We start from the raw sequence: 21499 nt of genomic DNA, 5'->3' as shown, positions 1-21499 counted from the left end.
TTTCCCCGAACCTCTTGGTTGACTACACGTTGTGGGGATGTCTTACCTCGGTAAGTCTGTAAGACCCAGCCTTTCTTTATCTATATATCCCTTTGACCCCAAGTATAGGACCAGGTAGGTACTCTTCCATCTGTAGAGGCCTGGTTTTTTTAAAAAAGGAAACAATTTGGCAGAAACCCAGAACAGATCTATTCTAGGGGGATCTGGCTAAAGAGCCCTGCCTGCTCTAGCCCCAAGGGTGGCGGGCAGTTTAATTTGGAGAAGCATCTATTCTCTTTCAGAAGACATAGCTGGTTGTCTTGCCAGACCAAGCAGAGAGCTCCACCTCTTTATGAGAAAGTATCCCAGCCTAACTACCTGTCTCCAACCTGGCCGCCCCCGACACACACAAACATATCTGACTGGGGTGAGTCCCTTTTGCCCTTCCCCAGAGAAGCCAAGCTCAGAGTGAGAAGTTGCTATTGGGGATCCTCAAAACCAGCTACTCATGCCTCACCTAAGAGGCTGCCAGAAGTTCCCGCCATGCTCTTCTTACCTTTGTCTCCTCCATATATGTTGTCCCTGCTCTGTGACTGGGTCTAATTCCTGTCTCAGAGCTGCTTCCCAGCTTTTCCCTGTCTGCTTTTCCACCCTGGACCTATATATATGTGGTCTGGCTTTATCCCTAGGGTCCATCATGCTGGGAGCGGGCGGGTACTGGAAGTGTACACCACCCAGCCAGGGGTCCAGTTTTATACGGGCAACTTCCTGGATGGCACACTGAAGGGCAAGAGTGGAGCAGTCTATCCCAAACACTCTGGTTTCTGCCTTGAGACCCAGAACTGGCCTGATGCAGTCAATCAGGTAAGTCTACAAGCCAGCTTGTTAGAGTGGTGGTGTGTCCAAGGTCACACTGGATGACAGAGGTCATAACACTCAAGTCAGACTTGGTCTGTATGATTCAAAAGTCTGTGTGTGTTCTCTTCTCCAAGTCATGAACAACGCAGGAAACTCTTAACCACATTACTAAAATGGCACTTACATTTAAAAAAAAAATCTATTATTTTCTGCAACCACAGTGTTAAGATGATCCTCCAAATCTTTTCATCCTGTTTACTTCCTCATAACTTTCTTTTCTAGCTATTGCATAGAGTAATACTCCTCAAAGCTCCAGCCCATAATAAGATGCTTGCAGCCTGCACCAGAATGTAAATCAACCCTGCTTCCTTAAGAAAGTCTTGCTGTGATAAAGTGTGTTTAGTGATGTGATTGATTTTCATTCTGGTTCAAGTTCTTTATCTCATTGCAAACCAATAATAAACAGTTCTTACACTGGCAACTGGTTCACAGAACTGGTCTAGAGACCAGTCCAGAAGCCATCCTGAATGGTTAAGGGTGCAACCTGGGCTGGCAAGGTGTAACCTGTATTGTTTTCCCCTTCACAGCCCCACTTCCCTCCTGTGTTGCTGAAGCCTGGTGAGGAGTATGACCACACCACTTGGTTCAAGTTTTCTGTGGCTTAAGGAAGTGTAAAGATATGACCTGCTCCAGGGCCAGGTTTGGGAGCCCCTTCAGGAGCCTGTCACCTAGGCAGAGATGAAGATTTAGAGGCTTTAAAAGTGATCCTGTGAATTAAAATCATACAAATGGTAGCTGTCATGATAGTCAGTCTGAATAAATTTCCTTCCCAAAGACTGGCTCCAGGCCAGGTCTAATGATCAGCTCTATTCTCCGTGCAGTGAAGAGGACCCAGCCATCAATATCATCATCTAAGCCTTGACTGTAGCCCAGAAGTGGTAACTGAGCTCCTTGTGTTGGCTCCATCTCTCCATTCTGCCTCTTTCTTTTCTACCTTTCACCCTTTCTTTCTTTGATCCTACTCTCATTCCTTTTCTTTTTTCCTCCTTCTCTACCTCACACCACCTTGCTTTGGACTTTGGAGTTTTCAGAGGCCACTTAGCTCATTCAACCTGCTGGCAGAGGGACCTCTCTGCCCCGATACGGCAACAGATGATGGAGAAGTGAGCCAACTGAGGCTTAGAGGGGATAAATGACCCACCTAAAGGCACAGAGCTAGGAAAAATTTTAGCCAGGGCTCGAGGTCAGGTCATGTAAATTCAAGTCCCCTTCTTTGCCTCCACTTGTTTTCCAGAGCATTCCGAGCATCACTGATGGGCAAAGAGGGATCTGACCCTTACTCTGTTAGAGCCATCCTTTCTTCCCAGATTCACTTTTATAAGAAGCTTTAGTCTGTCTCTGAGCCTTACAGATGGTGTGACTTAAAGTGCAAGATCAAAATGTCCACAAAGAATCTGTAAATTAGATTCTCTGCCTTTGGGGTTGACTGAGAAAGCCCAGCCCAGCCAAGGCATGGGAAGGAAGCCATTGGAGACAGGAGCTGTGTTAGTGTGAGGAGGGCCTTGACTGAGGATTGCACATTGCACCGAGAACAGATGTTATGTAGATGAGCCTGGGCTTCCCTCCTTTCCTGAATAACTGAATCATCAGTGATGGGTTTGGGTTGGTGGTTTTTAAAGAAATGTATCTTATACTATTATACACTAATAATCGGTTGAAATAAAATCAAAATCTGCATCTTCAGAAAACTCCCAGTTTCTTCACTTATCTTTAGATCTGTCAGGCATGGACCTTTGGGAAATGGACCAAATATAATGGTGTTCTGGATTCTACCATACTCTCCAATACAGCCCCAGCATCTTCCTAGAGGAACACTACTTAAATGGCAGCCTATGGAAATTCCTATACTTCCCCTCTCTCTTAGCAACAAAAATAAACCAGAGTTTATTTTTTAATTCATTTCAGCATGGATTTTCTGAGTACCTATTGTGTACACAGTTCTCTCCTGGGTTTAAGGGGCTCAAGAGGTAATGTCCCAGATATAGTTATGTTCCTTAGAGATATCACAGTCTCTCTGGGGAAAACAAGACTAATAGTAACAACCAGATGATATAGAATTGCAGCACGACAGAGCTGGGAGCCCTGAGCACTACCTTTGCTCCTGGCTTTTACTACATGGGCAATCTAATTTCATTTGGCCTCAGTTTTCTCACCTGTAAAGGCAAAGGGATCTGACTGTAATTATCTGGAAGGTGAGTATATGTCTGCAGGCTGCAACTAAAGCTAGCCACTAGTGCAATTCATGTGAGGTGGTGAAAACAAACACGGTACTCAATATGGAAAACACCGTAACTACAGAATTATTAAAGCCTTGTTGAAAATGCAAAGATGCACTCCAATGCAACCCCCTCCCCCAAGAGTAAGTCTCCAGGTCCCCAGGAGTCCATGCCTTCTTTGTAGAGTCCATACAACCCTCTACCCACAACCAGACTAGTGCTGTATTATTCTGAGTACTGATCTTTCACAGGTGAGCATATTATTGACTTCAGTTTAACGATCTATGGATTCCTTGTTTCAAATTCATATGACACAAGTTCTTATTATTAACTATGAGATTTTCATTTTTCCAGTTCCCACTCATTTTGCCTAACAAGGTAAGATGCGATCCAGTGGTTAAGACACACTTCCAGTGCAGTGGGTGCAGGTTCAATCCCTGGTCGGGGAACTGAGATCCCACATGTGGCCAAAAAAAAAAAAGAACTTGAAAAAATACAGAACTACCAGCAGAAGAAAGGAGGGAAGCACAGCATGTACCCTCTTCCCTAGCTAGTTCCCATTATCAGTTATAACCATTTTAAACAACTGGATCACAAGTTTGCAATGGGCTTTTTGGATATTTTTGACAGGACTGCAGTCCTTTTCCAATCGAGGAATTTGTCTTCCTTTAAGTTCCAACTTCTCCAATTACTCAAATCATAATTAAACTCTCAGATGGTCTGGGTAGCACTGCCAGCTATAGCTGGCAGTGTAAGCAAGTCAGCAAATCCTCTCTTCAAATGTAGAAGGAAATTGATAAAACAGTTCCAGTGCTCTGGGAACTGACCCAAAACATACAACCCAAGACACGTTTATGTTTGAAAAACTGCTGAACTTTTGAGTAGGAACAGTGGAAGGCTGTGGCATCCTTGCCTGGGGCTGCTCCCATTCCCTTTATTCCCCCAGCTCAGTCACTGTGGAGCTTCTGCCAGAGCAAAACAGAACACGAAGACCAGGAGATTGCTATGGTCAGAAGGTGGGGGAGGTTCTCATTTTGGAGTGGTAGGTGATATCCATGCTCAGCTGCTTTGTCAATAAAAATAATGACTTTTGTGCTACGAGAGCAGAGAGGGTTGATAGTTCTACTAGCCTGAGTTTGCAATTATGGTTGGAGCAAGCAGATTTCTGGGTGATCAAGAGGCTACACACATACATAGCCGAGACCAGAGAGGGCCAAGCTATTCATACACTCCTAGCCAACCCTGAGGCCGCATGCATGTGCAGAGGAAATTAAAAGGGACTTAGCAAAAAGCTAAAACAGACTTGAAAACAGCCTGAACACTGAATCAACTCCCTACCTTCACACAGATCCATCAGCAGACGGCAGAAATATGGTTGAGGTGTCTGAGCACAACTATCCAGTTGCTGACCACTAAGCAAGCTATGCAGACACAGGGCAACCCCTACAAACCTGAGCTTAAAAATAAACACAGGGACTTCCCTGGTGGTCCAGTGGTTAAGACTCTGCACTTCCACTGCAGGGGGCATGGGTTCGATCCCTGGTCAGGGAACTAAGATCCCGCATGCCGCTTGGCACGGCTAAAAGAAAAACTCTGAGGAGTCCTATTGGACAGGGGTCCCCAACCCCTGGGCTGCACAGCAGGAGGTGAGCGGTGGGCGAGCCAGCGAAGCTTCATCTGCTGCTCCCCATTGCTTGCATTCCCGCCTGAACCATCCCCCACCCGCCCCCACCCCAGGTCCATGGAAAAGTTGTCTTCCACAAAACTGGTCTCTGGTGCCAAAAATGTTGGGGACCACTGCTGTAGGAAATAAAATTTGTTTTTAAAGAAAAAGAAACTATTAAAAATAAACACAAGAATGTTTTCAGAAATAACAAAAAACACTGCATAGAAATTACAAAAGAACCAAGCAAAATTCTGAGGTTGAAATGTACACTAACAAATGACAATTCGAACTAGGGAGGCTCAGAAGCAGATTAAAGATGGCAGGGAAAAAAAAGTGAACTTGAAGACAGATCAATAGCAATTATTCAATCTGAAAAACAGAGGAAAAAAAGACTGAAGAAAATGGAAGAGAACCTCAGAGATCTGTGGCACAACAATAAGCACATCAACATATGTGTAATGGAGGTCCCAAAAGTAAAGGGACAGAAAAATATTTCAAAAATTAAGGGCAAAAAACTCCCCAAATTTGATGAAAACCATTAATCTATACATCCAAAAAGTTCAATAACTCCAAGAAGGATAAATACAAAGAGATCCCCACCTAGATCATATTTATTTATTTGTGGGGGGGCGTGTTGGGTCTTCATTGCTGCACGCGGGCTTTCTCTAGTTGTGGTGAGCAGGGGCTACTCTTCGTTGTGGTGTGCGGGCTTCTCATTGCAGTGGATCTTGTTGCGGAGCATGCGCTCTAGGCGCAAGGGCTTCAGTAGTTGTGGCGCGCAGGCTCAGTAGTTGTGGTGCACAGGCTTAGTTGCTCCGTGGCACGTGGGATCTTCCCAGACCAGGGATCGAACCCACGTCCCCTGCATTGGCAGCTGGATTCTTAACCACTGAGCCACCAGGGAAGTCCCAGATACGTCACATTTAAACTGTTAAATGACAAAAAGCAAATTTGAAAGCAAAAGAAAGAAGTCTTGTCACTACAGAAGACCACCAGTACAATTAACATCTGACTTCTCATCTGAAACAATGGAGTCCAGGAGGCAGTAGAATGACATAGTCAATGTGCTTAAAAACCAAGGATTCCGCATCACCCAAAACTACCCTTCAAATGCAAAAGTGAAATAAAAACACTCCCAGATAGGGACTTCCCTGGTGGTCCAGTGGTTGAGACTTCGTCTTCCAATGCAGGTGGTGTGGGTTCGATCCCTGGTTGGGGAGGCTAAGATCCCATGTGCCTCAGGGCCAAAAAACCAAAACATAAAACAGAAGCAATACTGTAACAAATTCAATAAAGACTTTAAAAAAAATGGTCCACATCAAAAAAAAATCTTAAAAAAAAAAAGAAAAAAAATCCCAGATAAACAATTAGAAAACTCATTGCTAGCAGAGCTGTCTTACAAGAAATACTAGAGGAAGTCTTTCATGCTGAAATGAAATTAAGACAATAACTTGAATCCATGGAAAGAAATGAAGAATATCAGAAACAGTAAATCTTCTCATCCTTTCTTTAAAAGACATAAGGCTGTATAAGGCAATAATTAAACACTGTATCATTGAGTTTATAATATACAGTATAGCACAGGGAGAGAAGTTCAAGAAAAGAAAATATACTGGAGCAAAATTTCTATATTTTACCAGAATATTAATCTGAAGTAGGAACTTCCCTGGTGGCGCAGTCGTTAAGCGTCCACCTGCCAATGCAGGGGACATGGGTTAGATCCCTGCTCCAGGAAGATCCCACATGCCGCAGAGCAACTAAGCCTGTGTGCCGCAACTACTGAGCCTGTGCCCTAGAGCCCGAGAGCTGCAACTACTGAAGCCCGCAAGCCCATGCTCCGCAACGAGAAGCCACCTCAATGAGAAGCCCGCACACTGCAACGAAGAGTAGCCCCTGCTCGCCACAACCAGAGAAAGCCAGCGAGCAGCAATGAAGACCCAACACAGCCAATCAATCAATCAATCAATCAATAATCTGAAGTAAATTATGATAAATTAAGAGCCAACCACTAAGGAAATAACTCAAAAATACAGTAAAAAAAAAAAGGAATTTAAATAGTACACTAAAAAAATGTTTAATACAGGGCTTCCCTGGTGGCACAGTGGTTGAGAGTCCGCCTGCCAATGCAGGCGACACGGGTTTGTGCCCCAGTCCGGGAGGATCCCACACGCCGCGGAGCGGCTGGGCCCGTGAGCCATGGCCGCTGAGCCTGCGCGTCCAGAGCCTGTGCTCCGCAACGGGAGAGGTCACAACAGTGAGAGGCCCGCGTACCGAAAAGGAGAAAAAAAAAAAAAGTTTAATACAAAAGAAAGCCATAAAAGGAGAAAGAGAAAAAGACAGGAGACATACAGAAAACAAAATGGCAATTATAAATCCAACCATATCAATATTCTATATGTAGATGGTCTAAACAAACCAAAAGGGGGGTTGTCAGACTGAATTAAAAAGCAAGATCAAGCAACTAACTATAGTTGATCCTTGAAGTACCCCACCACCATGACCACCAAGTCAAAAACCTACATATAACTACAGTCAGCCATCTGCATCTGTGGACCACGTAGGTATGTAGAGTCTATTGAAAAAATATCCGCGTGTAAGTGGACCAGGTTGGTCAAACCCACGCTGTTCAAGGGTCAACTGTATACGCACCAATAAGACGAAAGTAAATGGAAGGAAAAAATATACCACACAAACATTAATCATAAAACAGGTAGAATGGGGCTTCCCTGGTGGCGCAGTGGTTGAGAGTCCGCCTGCCAATGCAGGGGACACGGGTTTGTGCCCCGGTCCGGGAGGATGCCACATGCCACTGAGCGGCTGGGCCCATGGGCCATGGCCGCTGGACCTGCACATCTGGAGCCTGTGCTCCGCGGCGGGAGAGGCCACAGCAGTGAGAGGCCCGCGTACCACAAACAAACAGGTAGAGTGGCTATATTAATACCAGAAAAAAGACTTAAAATCAAGAAATAGTACGAGAGATATTTTATAGGATAAAAACATCAATATATCAGGAAGATATAACAATTATAAATGTACGCATGCAATAGAGCCTTAGATGCTTTGAAGCAATTGTGACGAGAGGCCATGCCTGGAGTTGACTTAGTGTTGGATATAACCCAACAGTTCTGATAAATACTCCTTCAAATCTCTTGAACAGAATGTTAACTTTTTAAAAAATGAGTATTTCTTTGAGCACAGTGACCTCTACTGGTACTAATATAAACCCCTTTTTCATAGAAAGGTTCCATTCCCGCATAGGGTCATTTGGTTAGAGAAAGGATCAGAGAATCCTAGAGGATGTATTGTAGAATCCTCCTTTGAATCATATGTGAGTGCTGCTAACTTTCTAATACCAATAAGCTAGGCCAGTCTGTCTAATAACAACTAGTGAAGCTGGAGCTGGTTAGCACTAGTTTTTAAGCAGCAGTTTTCAATTTTGGTTGTATATTAGAATCACCAAGGGAGATTTTTAGAGTATTAATGCCCAAGCTTCATCCTCAGCAACTGATTTCATTAGAATGTTTTTAAAGCTCCCTGGGTGATCCTAATTTGTAACCAGCCCTGAGAACCACTGCCCTAGTGTAAATGCTTTCCTCATTATTGCCTCATAACATTCACCAGTATTTTAAGCGCATTAGTGTGTTTAGCTAGAATTTGCTCTCTAGCTTCAGGAAGTACTTCCTCAAGAATGAGTCACAGAGAAACAATCTTCCCACATCAAAAGTATGTCTTGGTAAGGCCCTGGCAACCCTACCAATAATCCTGGTACTCAAGATCTTCAGAGCTAATTATTTTGAAGATTGTGACAGTTAAAGAGAAACGTGGGAATTCCCTGGTGGTCCAGGGGTTAGGACTCCAGGCTTTGACTGATGAGGGTGTGGGTACAACCCCTGGTCGGGGAACTAAGATCCTGAGAGCCATGCAGCGTGCCCCCCCCCCCAAAAAAAAGAGAAAAGAGAAATGTCTAAACCAGGTGTTGGCAAACATTTTCTTTAAAGGTCAAGAGAGTAAATATTTTAAGCTTTGTGCCACTTACAGTCTGCAATTACTCAACTCAGCCACTGTAACACAAAAAGTCACAGGGTACCCATTCTTAGGCAAAGGAATTCTTGTTATAGGGGCCCAGGAACTCTGGTGATAGTTCAACAATGTCAGTGACCAAGATAAACAGACCCATCTACCTTTACCTCTGCCACGAAGATTATTTCTTTACAGCCAGATTTTTTATCCTTGGCAGCGAAAGGATTCATTTTCTAGAATCCAGATTTCTTAAAGACATATTATAAACCGAGATAAAAACAGGGTCTTTGTATAGAATCACATCCAGCCATCTTCAAGCTTGTCACTAAGAACCCAGGGAATCTAGAGAGGTGGATAGGACATAACCTTAGGCACCTGACAGTCGTAAGAAATGGATGACTTGATGATCTTCCTTATGTAGGTTAGGCTGACTCACCTAGGCTCACCAGTTCTTGGGGTGTTAGTAAGTTTGTACCCTTTCTGCAGAGAACTTTCTGCACAGAAATTTCCCACACCCTTTCTGAGCAGAACTCTCAGCGTTAACCTAGATGAGGGGATAAAAACCTTGCACTAGAGTTGCAGAGTAGAGCTGGGCACTGTAAATAGCAGCCTAAGGATTTAAATCCCCTGCAGGCAGATTCAGACAGGAGTCAGTCTTACAGGTAGCTAAACTGAAAATATGGACTTTTAATTGAAATGGTGATTAATTATAAAGGTCTCACAGAAGAGAGGAGGTTCCAATTTTCTGTTTGGTTTAACAGATTAGAATTCATTCATTCATCCATGAATTCACTTTTCATTCATCAGATATTTAAGTGTTAATAAGCACTAGGCAATGAAGAAACAGAACAAGGCCCGGTACCTGCTGTCACAACTTGTCTTGTGGTAGAATAGCGACGGAGAAGTAAACAGGCAATTACAGTCTCCTACTATAGACAGTGTGTTGAGAGCAAGCAAACCTAAACCAGACTTGAACACACGGCAATTTAGAGTGGGGGGAAAACATGTATTTTACCGCAATTAAAACAAGCTATGCTGAGACACCATTTTTCAACACAAGACTGGTAAAAATCAACAAGGTTGACAGCCCACCATGTGGTTACACCATGTGTACCAAATGGGCAATGTCAGAGAGAAATAGGCACTCCTATCCATTTCCACCAGGGCAAATAGTACCTAGCAAAAATATAAATGCACCGGAGCTTTTGACGCAGGAATTCAACTTCTAGGAATTATCCTAGATACAGGGTCACATGTGCAATGTATTGTACAAGGTTATTTACTGCAGCATTATAATAGTAATTAGAAACAACCCTCATATCCATTCATAGGGAACTGACTCAATTCCTGTCACTCTTTGCTCAAAAACTCTCCAAGGAAAACAGCGAGCCCCTCCCAAAGGACACAAAGTCCTACGTGATCTATATCCTACATCCTCTCCCTTCCTACGCCATCTCTTCCCACTCTCCCCTCTGTTCACTTCCTACTGGCTTCCTTACCCTCCAACAGCTCAGACTACTTTAGGGCCTTTGCATGAACTGTGCCCTCAGAAGCTGGTGTAACTTTCTCTCTAGCCCCAATGTTGTTGCTATCAGAGACCTCCTTAGACCACCCTTTACACAACAGCAACCAATCCCCTATCCTTTGTTTCATCATTCTCCCTATCAGTTATTACCCACCTGATATTTGTTCATTTTGTCTCTCCAGAACTCCAGCTCCATGAAGACAGACTTTGTTCACTTCTATATTCCAAAGCTAGTAGTACCTGGCACATTGAAGGGGCACAAAAGTTTAATGCATAAATTATGCACCATCCAAGCAACTAAATAGTATGCAACTTAAAAAAAAGTGCCATTTTTACTTATATGAAAGATCTCCAAGATATTAAGTGAGAAAAACAAGGTGTATGTATTTTGTGTTAAAAGAAAAAAGGAAAATGGGAATTCCCTGGCGGTCCAGTGGTTAGGACTCGGAGCTTTCACTGCTGGGGTCCAGGTTCAATCCCTGGTCAGGGAACTAATATCCCACAAACCATGTGGTGTGGCTAAAAAAAAAAAAGAGAAAATATCTATGTGTACTCAGGCTATATAACTGACAACAATGGTTGCCTTTGGGGAGGTAACTGGGCAGCTGAGAGTCAGGGGTTGGGAGCCTTCTCACTGTATACACATCGAGTATATTACCAAATCAAAAAAAGGAAAATAGGTTGGGCCAGCAGCCTGTGGGAAAAGTAAAAAGCATTAGGTTTGAGAAGTAGCCTTGAGGGCTGTGCTCTAGAATTACCCTTCTATCTAGCATCTTTCCCCCATTAAGTCTGGAAAGAAAACAGCTTGTTAACTAGGGCCAAGAGTTATTTTGTTCTTTTACTTCCTGACTTTTCCATAATGTGGTCTTGTTTTAAGGGAGCAGTAAGGTGCTTTATTAAAAAAGTTAGGGCTTTGAAACCATTAAGTAGGAATCAAACTTTTCCTACCTTTTTAGCTGGTTAATAGTACAGTATTGTTACCAATCTCCCTGAGCCCATTTCCTCTTGTATGAGATGGGGTTTTTGACAGTATTAATTTGTTGTGAGGATTAAGTGACAATGTCCTTTGACATTTTTTACTAGAATGGTATCCGTAAACCTATTAAGTTGTGAAAAAAATTAACAGGCTTTGAAACCACCTAAAGGTGCTTTTCTTCCCCACCTTTTAGATCTGGATATAACAGCTTTAATACTACCATACCTTAAACCTAGGCACCTTTGTCTCATTTCTTTGGCTTGTCACCAGTTCTCACCACCCTCCGAACACTCCAATACCAGCCAGGCCCCGAGTATTTCTTGCTACTTTGACATTCTTTGCCTTCGTGTCTTCCCAGCTATAAAATTATGCATACATCTTTTAGGCTATACCATACAGCCCTCCCCGGCAAAGGTCTCCAAGCAATTGTTGCTCACTCAGAGCCAGATCTAATGAGTTCTTTGCTCCTGTCCTTCACTGATAACTCACTGCCAACATGTCAGTTTCAGAGCTTTCAATTCCTACGTAAGCTTAATATATCCTGGAAATCACTGTGTTCCTTTAGACTTTGAGATAGGCTACACAAAGACAAAAACCACAGTCCCACACTACCATTCATTTAACCCAAAGTCACAAATTGATGGTATTTCAAGACCCCCTCAAATTTTATTCTTTGTCCTCAGGAGAGAGGACATGGTAAAATGGTAGGACCACACTTTAACTTGATACTTAGCTTAATTCAAAGCCCAAAGGATAACTACCAAAGTGAAGTCATGAGTTATGCTTTACCTACCTCTATACCTAGCAGAGAGAACCAAGGTAAGGTTCACTGCCCAAAGCATCAACGTCTGATGTGTTCAATTAGCTACCAATCAATGCCAGGTTAATAATTTAGAAGCAATGAGTTTAGACCAGCACTTTTCAAGTCAATCACAATCAATTTAGCAGTCCCAACCTTTAAACAAAAAAAAGGTGCACTAAACATATGTATCATTTTAAGATGTATACTAAACACAGGGGTACGGAGTTGCAGTCAAGGGTACAGAAGGTGTTGGTCTATACACCCAGTATTCTCTTTCCTATAAGAGTAAACAGAATTTTCTGTGCTTGTTTCTTAAAATCATTTTTGCCCCTAACCCCTCCTCCATATCATTTTTACCCTTTCACACTAATCTCTAGGATGCTGCTAGTAATCCATCCCAAAGCTACAGGATGTTTCCTACTCTTGGCTCAGAACTCCCACTTCCAAAAATTGAATATCAGGACTGTTTATTCTCTGCAGATTTATTGTTGAGTAATCTTATCTTTATATAATACAGAACAATTAAAGCTGACCAAGTGCAACAAATAAGCCTGCTGATTACACACATAGCTTTATACCAACCATATAACGCAGCCAGTTGTCAAAATTCCAAAAACAGAACATCCAAACTTCCAACATACTAATGATCATTCAGACCAGTGAATAAATTTGAGGCAGATCAGTATTCCCAAATCGTAAAGTTATCCAATAACTTTGTTTAAAAGCATAAGAAACAAGGGCAGACAGCTGTGCTACCAGCACTAAATTTTTTTTGCACCAGAAGCTTGCCCAGAAAACTCAAAATTTTTACTGCCCTACGATACTTAAGATATTTAAAGTCCAAATAAAGAATCTACTGGCTCTAACATTCTAAAGTTTACCAGATGCTACCAAAAAATAACTACATGAGGTGTTGCTAAATATAGGTTGGATTTACAAAACTACTTTAGTTTTTAACATTTCTGATTGACATCTTTAATTACTTTGCACCAGCCTGGCAAAATAAGATAAAGTATGTTGGTGTTCGTGAACTGAAAAACCTAACTTGGGAATTAACAGATCTCTGCTCAGAATAAGGCAATCCATTTGAAGAGACAGAGGAGAATATCTGGGCTGGAAAATTTTGCAAAGCTGGTTTACATGAAGATGTTTTGTCCCAAATTCAGACAATTCTTCTAACATGCAAAAATTTTGGCATAAAATTGGTTAATGTTTGAAAACAAAGAAACAAAAGAACATTGAGTATAACTTCCTAGAATGGAGAACTCTAATTTGACACCACCCTATCTAATAGGCTGAAAACCTCAATTAGTTACTATACTTAAATAGGCTTCAGAAAATTCAGTTTCTCCAGCATTAAGTCCAGCTACTCTTGCTCAGTTCCTGTTGTGCTCACTTTATAGCAAGTCAGTGGTCCCTACAGCCTGACAAGAGATCATTAGCCTGATAACATCTAAAAACGCAAACTCCAATAGACTTAGGGACTTGTCATGATGCATTCATGCTAAGGGGGACTCACTCGAGTTCTTACCATCTTACCCAAAACTCTAAGGGTAGAAAGGAATCTTCCAAGTGTATATATACTATTCAGTGATGTTCAAGACTTAAATAACACCATTAAACTTTGAATGTAGGTCTGTATGAATATGGTTAATATCAAGGTTGACTCCTGAAGCCTACCAAATTGAGGAGCGTTAATACTGAACACAAATCAAAAATCTAATTAGAAACATTTTATTTTAAATGTGCCAAATAAAAACCCACATTTTCAGACCATAGGATGTTAATACATTCAACAAAAATTTATATTACCTTACTGCTGTGAATTTACAGAGTAATAGTCCAGATCCGTTTTGATTAGATGGTTGAATTACCCTTCCCTAAGTTACACTTTACAGACATCACAAATCCCTTATAATAATGTAAACAAAATAACTTTTCCCTAAAAGGTGAACTCGAGAACTTCAGTCCACTCTTTCAGGACTTGCACTTCTTCGCGGACTTCCTGATGGGGAACGACTAAAAAGAAAAACATTAGGTTTGGAACCAATTAGTGTCTACTGAAACTCTTCTTGCATATATGTCAGGGCAAAACTCAAGTTTCAATAAATTCAAAAGTGGCCAAAAGTAGTAAATTTCTACAGCAGAAGTCTAAAAAATTATGTAAGGCTTAATAGCTTCTTCACTAATATTACAAAATTTAGCTAAAGAGAACAACTACTTGAATTTTGGGGATTTTTTTTTTTTTGGATCACCTAAGAAACTCTGCATCTAGTATTTTAATATATAGCATCAATTCTCCAAAGAGCTCAAAGCCCAGAAAGCAGGCAGTAAGCAAACAAATTCTGCAGAGGCCACACTTGAGTTAAGATCTGGCAACAAATTATTTAGCTTACCTTCTTTTTGGAGATGGAGATCTGGACTTCGATCGGCTGTCAAAACATGAGAAATTCTATTAAGAAAAAGTACTATCCAACCCCTTAAGTCACAATACCACGAAATGAACCCCCAAACTGTCTTGACCTTAAATTGTCCTGCAGTTAAACTGAAAACGAACCTACCAATTTCTCACTAACAAAAGCTAATCTTATAACACCTGTTCTTCATAAAATAAGTGACCTGCTTTATTTTATCACAAATAATCTTTTACACTCTACTTTAAGCACAATGAACTCAGAATGCTTCTCCATGCATCTATCAATTCTAACACAGGCCTTACTATAACCCCAAATTCACCAACTTCTTTTTCACTGTAGCTTGACACACCCTTGTCCAGGAAGTCAGCCAGAAGAGGCCATGTATAAATGAAATTCTGAAGTTTGGTTTATTAATAAGGTATTGTGTTCCTACTCAACACCTAAGCTTACAGCTAACACTTGAAATTTCAGCAATTCAAAAACACTTTGGATATTGGTGCCATGTAACTACAAGAGCATCAATGAGATTTTTACCCTACCTGCTTCTTGGTCGTGAAAGAGACCTGGATCTTGATCTCGACCTGGACCGGGATCTTAATAAAAAACAGAAATACAATCATACCAATTAGTCCATAGGAGTAATTTCCTTCAACACCTACTGAGTACCTTATTAGGTAGGCTAGGAATAAAGTGGGTAAAACAGAGCAAGATGCCATGTATCAGTCCAAGACTGGACAAGTAATTGCTTTCAGTAAGTTGTTACCAAATAAAGAACCACCTTTTCAATGATCTATCATGAGTTGGGTTGTCACAGTTCCTGTACAAAGGTATATTCTTAAACAGTGTACAGTATCCAAAAGAAATATATGGTGTTCGTTTGAGAAAACTGGTATTTTATCTTAAAAGAATCAAAGCAACCCCCTGAACTGAAACCAGTGGTGGTAAAAGCCATGACTGGGTAAGGCTTTGTTCTTGGATCATCAACAAACTGTCATGGTTCAGGGGCCATCCATTTGTCACACAAACCAAATCAGGCCGACATACACATCTTGAGGTCCTGCAACCAAGTTAAATGCATTTATCTAGAGTCCAGAGATTTTTCAATTGGACCACAGGTTTCTGAATCCCTGAATTTATAAAGACTGTGCTATTACTGAATAGTAGTCATTCCCAGTAGCATTCCCTACCACTGACACATGAGTAGCACTATCAACTCATTATCTAGAATTTTATCCATTTCCATCACCTTTTAAGGTCTTCTACAAAGGAAGTAAAAAATGCGGAGGTGCCTAATTTGATTTTTAACTTTCTAAATTTCAGTGTCTAACCCAAGTATCTGGTTAAACAGACCATGTTCATCCATATGTATGTTACCCTAAACCAACTTTCCATGGTCTCAAACTCACCCCCACCATTCCAAAGAGAAACTTTGTTTTAACTTGCTTCTAACTCTAAATAAATCTCCTCCTGGTTCTAAAGGGTTTCTTACCAGGTATCTGGCAACTATCATCTTCTAGTGCTATTATCATTTACGTATACAACAGATATAAGCCGACTCCAGAAAAATTTCGAACATGTTTACCCAGAGTGTTCACTGGAATGATTTGAGGATTTGTGCTTTGGACCCTCCTCTATCACCTCTGTAACAGCCCTTAAAATCTTTAGTTGGGCTTTTCTTCATCTGGACGTGTACACATTCAACGTTTTCCTGAAGCATTCCATGTCAATTAGGTCCTTAAGATACTCCACTGCTGTCATTAAGACGTGACAATCCAAATACAAATAAGGGGAAAAAAAGGTGCTACATACTGGAAATACCTCGATCCTTTTATAGAACCAGACCTAGATCGTCTGAGTGAAGCTGATCTTGATCTACGAAGAGACACAGATCTTGATCGCCGAGGAGATGCTGATCTTGACCTAAAAATTAAATCAAAGTTGTTTAAGTCCACTTCCAATTAAAATTTTTTTCTATCTCTTGTTAAAGCTTGAATTAAGCAACATCTCTCACCTCCTTCCCCTGCTCCTGCTGCGAGAGCGAGAGTATCGCCTACCTCTGGATCTTGAATGTGATCTAGACCGTGACCTATTTTTCAAGTCAGAAAAAAGCAAAATGTTAGATGGCAACTCCTTTTTAGAGTTCGTGTGCCTCTGCTGAAATCAAATCTCAAAACTATTTAAACTTAGTGTCTCATTTGGAAATAAACTCTGGGCCTATTAGTTGTCTTTTTTTTTTTTTAACTACCTAAAAAAAGATTTGTTAAAAGCTCAATTACATCTTAGAATTACATAATATAAAACACTGTAAGGTGTATTTAAAATAAACCTTGCAAGTTTGCAGGTCGACCCTCTTTGGCCCATGGTCTAGTAGATCTAGACGATCTAGAAGTATCTATAGCCGATCGCTGCATCTAGATGTTTTCTTCAATCTAACGACGATCAAACTGACAGCCAAATGAGCCAGGTGAGGCTTGATTGACGCAAGAAGATTTTTCTAGTTGGGAATGTGGTCAATCTGGTGTTCCTCTTTCTAAACCGGAGGGGGCCCCAATTGTAAGCCAAATTTACTGTTACGGCGATCACCGTCTCAAATTTTCTGCCCTTTAAAGAATAAGGTGAAGCTAGGTGTAGATGACTCGAGGGGATCTGGCCTCTTATGCTGATCACCTCAAGGTCTAGGAGGATCTTAATTGTCGGATTTGCAAGGCGCCTCAGCATGATATCATAAGGCTCGTGACATTCTGAATCAAGGCGACTGACTCAAACGAAGAAACCTGAAAGGTTTTGACCAGGTTGATTATTAATACATTAACATTTAATTAAACAAAAACTGTAAAATACACCTGTACAATTAACATTCAAGTTTATAGAAAAATACTAGTTTCTGCCTTGCTAATAAGAAAATTAACTTGATTAACCAGTACACCAACCACTCCTTTATTAAAATAAATACCTGCTTCTTCTTCGGCGGCTATAGCGGTGACAATCATAAGCATAATGTCCCTTTTCGCCACACTCATAGCATCTATCATTGGGATCAAAGGGACGTCGGGCAGGTGGTCTATCAAAACGAGATCTCCGAGGCATGCCTGTTGATAGTTCAACTCTCACTCGGGAACCACAAATCACTCTATAAAAGAAAAACAACGAAATTCTAATGCTTAAAAAAAAAAAAAAAGTGACTCCTATATTTAGAACTTTCCAACCACTCTTTCTTTGCCCTCACAAGCTTCAGCTATACCTTTAGAAGCCTTTCAAACTCCACCTTTGCTCCCCAGTTCCTGTCTTCATAAAATGACTATTTAAAATCTCCTCCAGACAACAGAATCCAAGCTTAGCACAGGAATATTCTCACAAACACTTAAGTTTCATAACAGACATGTTACTTACTTCCCATCCAGGCCTCGCACTGCATCTTCTGCATCTCTAGGATCTTCAAATTCCACAAAGGCAAATCCCGGAGGATTTCTGGCAATCCACACAGTTCTTAAGGGACCATAATAACTGAAAGCCCTTTCTAACTCTCCTTTGCCAGCACCAGTTCCCAGGTTACCAACATACACCTTGGTTTCTGTTTAAAAACGCAAATAGAAGAATGTATGTTATGAAAAAACTGACTTAAGTTTGAATTCTTTGCCTTAAGAGTCCATCCTTAAGACTGCAAAGCATGTTTAACGCTCTCTCAAGGATTGACTTTAGCCTTAAAACCAACAAGTCCGTACATTTCTGAAAAGCTAAGCGTACAACAAAATTCTTAACGTTCAAATGGGGGTGGTGGTGGAGGAGAACCTCCAAAAAACACAAGCACAGCCGCGTGGTAGGACACACCGAGGCGTGGGGCGGGATCCGTCCCGGTCCCGCCCCCGAGGCCCGGCAGGCCCAGGCGCGCTAGGAGCGCGCGCGGGCCGGCGGCAGCAGCGGCGTCGGCGGCGAGCTGGCCCCGGCGGAAGCCGGACCGGGAGAGCGCGGCTGCGCCGGCTCTCATCGTCCGCGGCAACCGCCCCAGGCGCAGGCTCGCCCACGACTCCAGGTCCCCCGCCCCAGAGCATAAATCGCGCTTGAAAGAGCTACAAGAGAAAAAGACACCAGCCGCCAGACCTAAATATCGTGTTATGTCTCCATTCCCACTCAGCAGTCCGACCGACTGACGAGAACGCGCAGCTCGAAACTGCCACAGTTTTGTTCAGTTTTAAATTCACTCCTTTTACGGCTGCGACCACATCTGTCCGCCAAAGTGGCGGGAAAGCGCCAAGGAAATGCGCCACCATGGTCGTCAATGTGCGCAAAATGGCAGCCGAGGGCGGGGGGGCGTGGGGGACGGGCGGGCGGCTCGAAGAAGGGCAACAACGAAACAGGGATCGAGGGCTGGGCGGGGAGACGAAAATGCCCAAGAATTGATATCAACCCCGGCATAGACCTACCCCAGCCACCTCCTGTCCTCCTTCGATACCCCGCCCCTGCCGTCTCCGGCTTCGTATGGTGTACGCCGAAGCCGCCATTACGCACGAGGAATAACAGTCTCTCAGCCGCCGCGCCAACCTCACGGCTCTAAAGACTCACTACACCCACATCAACGTCCCTCACTGGCCCCTATCCTCTTACCTCCTCCGTACCGCCCGTAACGCGACATGATGACTGGCCTGCGAGCTCGGCTCTTTCAGCTCGCAGCGCCCAGAGATCGATTACTACAAAACCTACTACGCAGACACACTCGCCAACGGTCCCGGCGGCACTACGAGGAAAAGCCTGGGTTCGCGCTTATATATGCGGCGGCTGGGTTTCTTTGCGCATGCGTCATCTCGACGTTCTGCGCGGCACAAAGGAGCTGGGAGGAAACAGCCGAGAAGCGGCGCGGAGGGAACCGAAAAGGCTAAGACGCGAATCACTGGCGGAGGGATACGTTCCCATGGCAACACCAAGGGCTCGCCTGTATACCCGCCCCCTTCCCTTGCCCTGTGCCCTCCTCATTTTCCTCCCTTCTCCGTCCACGCTTTCGTTTTCCCCAATCTAGGAGCCCTCAGCCCTGGTAATTTTACTACAGGTGCACGAGACCGGGTTTATGAAAGGCTGTAAAATTTAACCGCTGATGTTGCAGCCGTCGCTGCCTTTCTGCGGGGGGACCTGGCCTAGACTGCTACTCATTGATCTTCGGGGCTCGTCAGAGGTAATCGGGAGTTTGGCCAGGTGAGAACTCCATGAACCCCGCCGTTGTGAGTAGTGGTCTCTGCACCACAGGCCTCAAAAGGGGTGACGCCCTCAGGGGACCGCCCGCCCTGCACCGACCATCCAGCCACTTCAGAAGCAGCCACCAGTGTTCAGCAACACGGCCCGAGTTCTTGGAGTCAGGAGGACAAAGGAATAGAGGGTGTTTTTTCCCCCTGTTATATTTCCCTAAAACCTTAAATCATTTTGGTAGTGGCAATTCTGAAGTTATTTGCATTTGAAGCACAGGGTATTTGTGCTTCCTTTCTAGTGCTTTCTGCTTTGTATTGTAGTACCACATCTCATCCACTAATACTCAGATCCTGAGGACGAGGACTTTGTCGTCTCTGAGTAGCAGCCTTGCTGCTCAGCCACTCTATATATTCAATAAATGAAAATCTTTTCTTTGTTAGAATCGCTTAAAAATCCAGTTTCAACTTTATACAGTGTATTTGCCAGATACCAACTCTATAAATACAGATTTAACGTCTTTTTTTACCATCCATTAAAAAAAATTACACTATAAATAGTTGGAATACACGAGTTGGAAATATTCTACAAAACAAGAGGAAATTCTTAGGTATTTGTATTTTTGTTTTTTTCATCTGCTGTAACTTCACTTGGTAGGTATAGGTGTGGGATACAGAGTATAGGAGAAAGGGGGCTTAGTTAAATAAGCGTGTATTCAGGTAAAGTATGAATTCTCTCAGAGTAATGCTGCGAATTTATTTTTTTTCCATAATTTTTCAAATTATGGAAGATATTTGTCTATTTCAAGAAAACCTCTAGTAAGAAAATAGAAGTTTGGGCTTCCCTGGTAGCGCAGTGGTTAAGAGTTTGCCTGTCAATGCAGGGAACACGGGTTCGTGCCTCGGTTCGGGAAGATCCCACATGCCGCGAAGTGGCTGGGCCCGTGAGCCATGGCTGCTGAGCCTGCGCGTCCGGAGCCTGTGCTCTGCAACGGGAGAGACCACAACAGTGAGAGGCCCGCATACCGCAAAAAAAAAAAAGAAAAAAAGAAAATAGAAGTTTATAGCCTGTTATATTTGTTCTCCCTTATTTATTTTTTGTTATCTGCTTAACAGCGTTTTTCTTAAAAGGATTAAAGAATAAAGATCTTCTTTATACTCCTTTATATATTCTTTATATAGAAAGAGCATAGGTACAAAGTGTAGGTAACTTATTAAAAGGTAGTGCTTATTATACCGCATACCTCCTTATAGGCCTCAATAAATATTTTTTGGCTCTGAATACAAAGTCTATTGTACAAAAGAGAATTTTTAAGCAAATAATAGTGTAAACAATAAGAAGAGCAATTGTCCAACTTACAACAAACTGATTTCAACACATTAAGGGAAAAAGGGTTAAACCTCAACTGGTTTGCCTGCCTCTGTACCTAAGTATTATTTCTCTCTCATGAAAGGAGGGCCAGTTCTAGGCTGGGCTTTACTAACCTTGTTGCCATGAAAAAATAATAGTACTATATACTACTTTCGTACACTGTTATACTGAAAACCCTTTCTCTAAGAACATGTAACCAGTTCTTTTCACTAAATGTCAATCCAATCGGAGATTTTTTTGAACAGAGTTCCTGTATTCCTGCTGATTCTTTTGAAATCAGTTTCAAAATTTTGGGTTAAATTAATGTCACATTTCCAGATTCAGTTTGAATGTGAAAGTTACTTAATTCAATTCAACAAATATCCTAATATTTCCTAATATCCATTGAATAATTCTTAAGTTTCTGTTGTTAAATATTGATAATATTATTAGTTTAT

At 42.2% G+C, this 21499-nt stretch overlaps 2 protein-coding genes across 3 annotated transcripts in view; one reads left to right on the top strand and one right to left on the bottom strand.

Moving 5' to 3' along the window:
- GALM (galactose mutarotase) overlaps window positions 1–1534 on the top strand; it is a gene marked incomplete at its 5' end in the record, with an annotated part of 50101 nt that extends 48567 nt beyond the window's left edge. Inside the window, 2 exons of the mRNA XM_079720851.1 lie at window positions 669–843; window positions 1425–1534. Coding sequence (XP_079576977.1) covers window positions 669–843; window positions 1425–1502 — 253 coding nt within the window. The 3' untranslated portion in view covers window positions 1503–1534. The remainder of the gene's footprint in view (window positions 1–668; window positions 844–1424) is intronic.
- A 12286-nt stretch (window positions 1535–13820) lies between these two features.
- Window positions 13821–19232, bottom strand: SRSF7 (serine and arginine rich splicing factor 7). 2 transcript variants are annotated; one of them, XM_079721079.1, is made up of 8 exons: window positions 19122–19232; window positions 17910–18090; window positions 17473–17649; window positions 16531–16605; window positions 16329–16439; window positions 15059–15112; window positions 14499–14534; window positions 13821–14121 (listed from the first exon to the last, which is right to left on the bottom strand). In XM_079721079.1, exons 1-8 carry the CDS (start codon window positions 19147–19149, stop codon window positions 14067–14069), a joined length of 717 nt encoding a protein of 238 aa, XP_079577205.1. In that variant the 5' UTR covers window positions 19150–19232; the 3' UTR covers window positions 13821–14066. The 2 variants fall into 2 exon arrangements, with proteins under 2 accessions (XP_079577205.1, XP_079577206.1); XM_079721080.1 differs by having other exon boundaries at window positions 16338–16439.
- Between the last annotated feature and the right edge of the window lie 2267 nt (window positions 19233–21499).

The sequence above is a fragment of the Hyperoodon ampullatus genome (genome assembly GCF_949752795.1).
Source record: "Hyperoodon ampullatus genome assembly, chromosome: 15".
In the NCBI taxonomy this organism is placed as follows: Eukaryota; Metazoa; Chordata; class Mammalia; order Artiodactyla; family Ziphiidae; genus Hyperoodon; species Hyperoodon ampullatus.
This window is presented reverse-complemented; position numbering and strand designations above follow the sequence as displayed.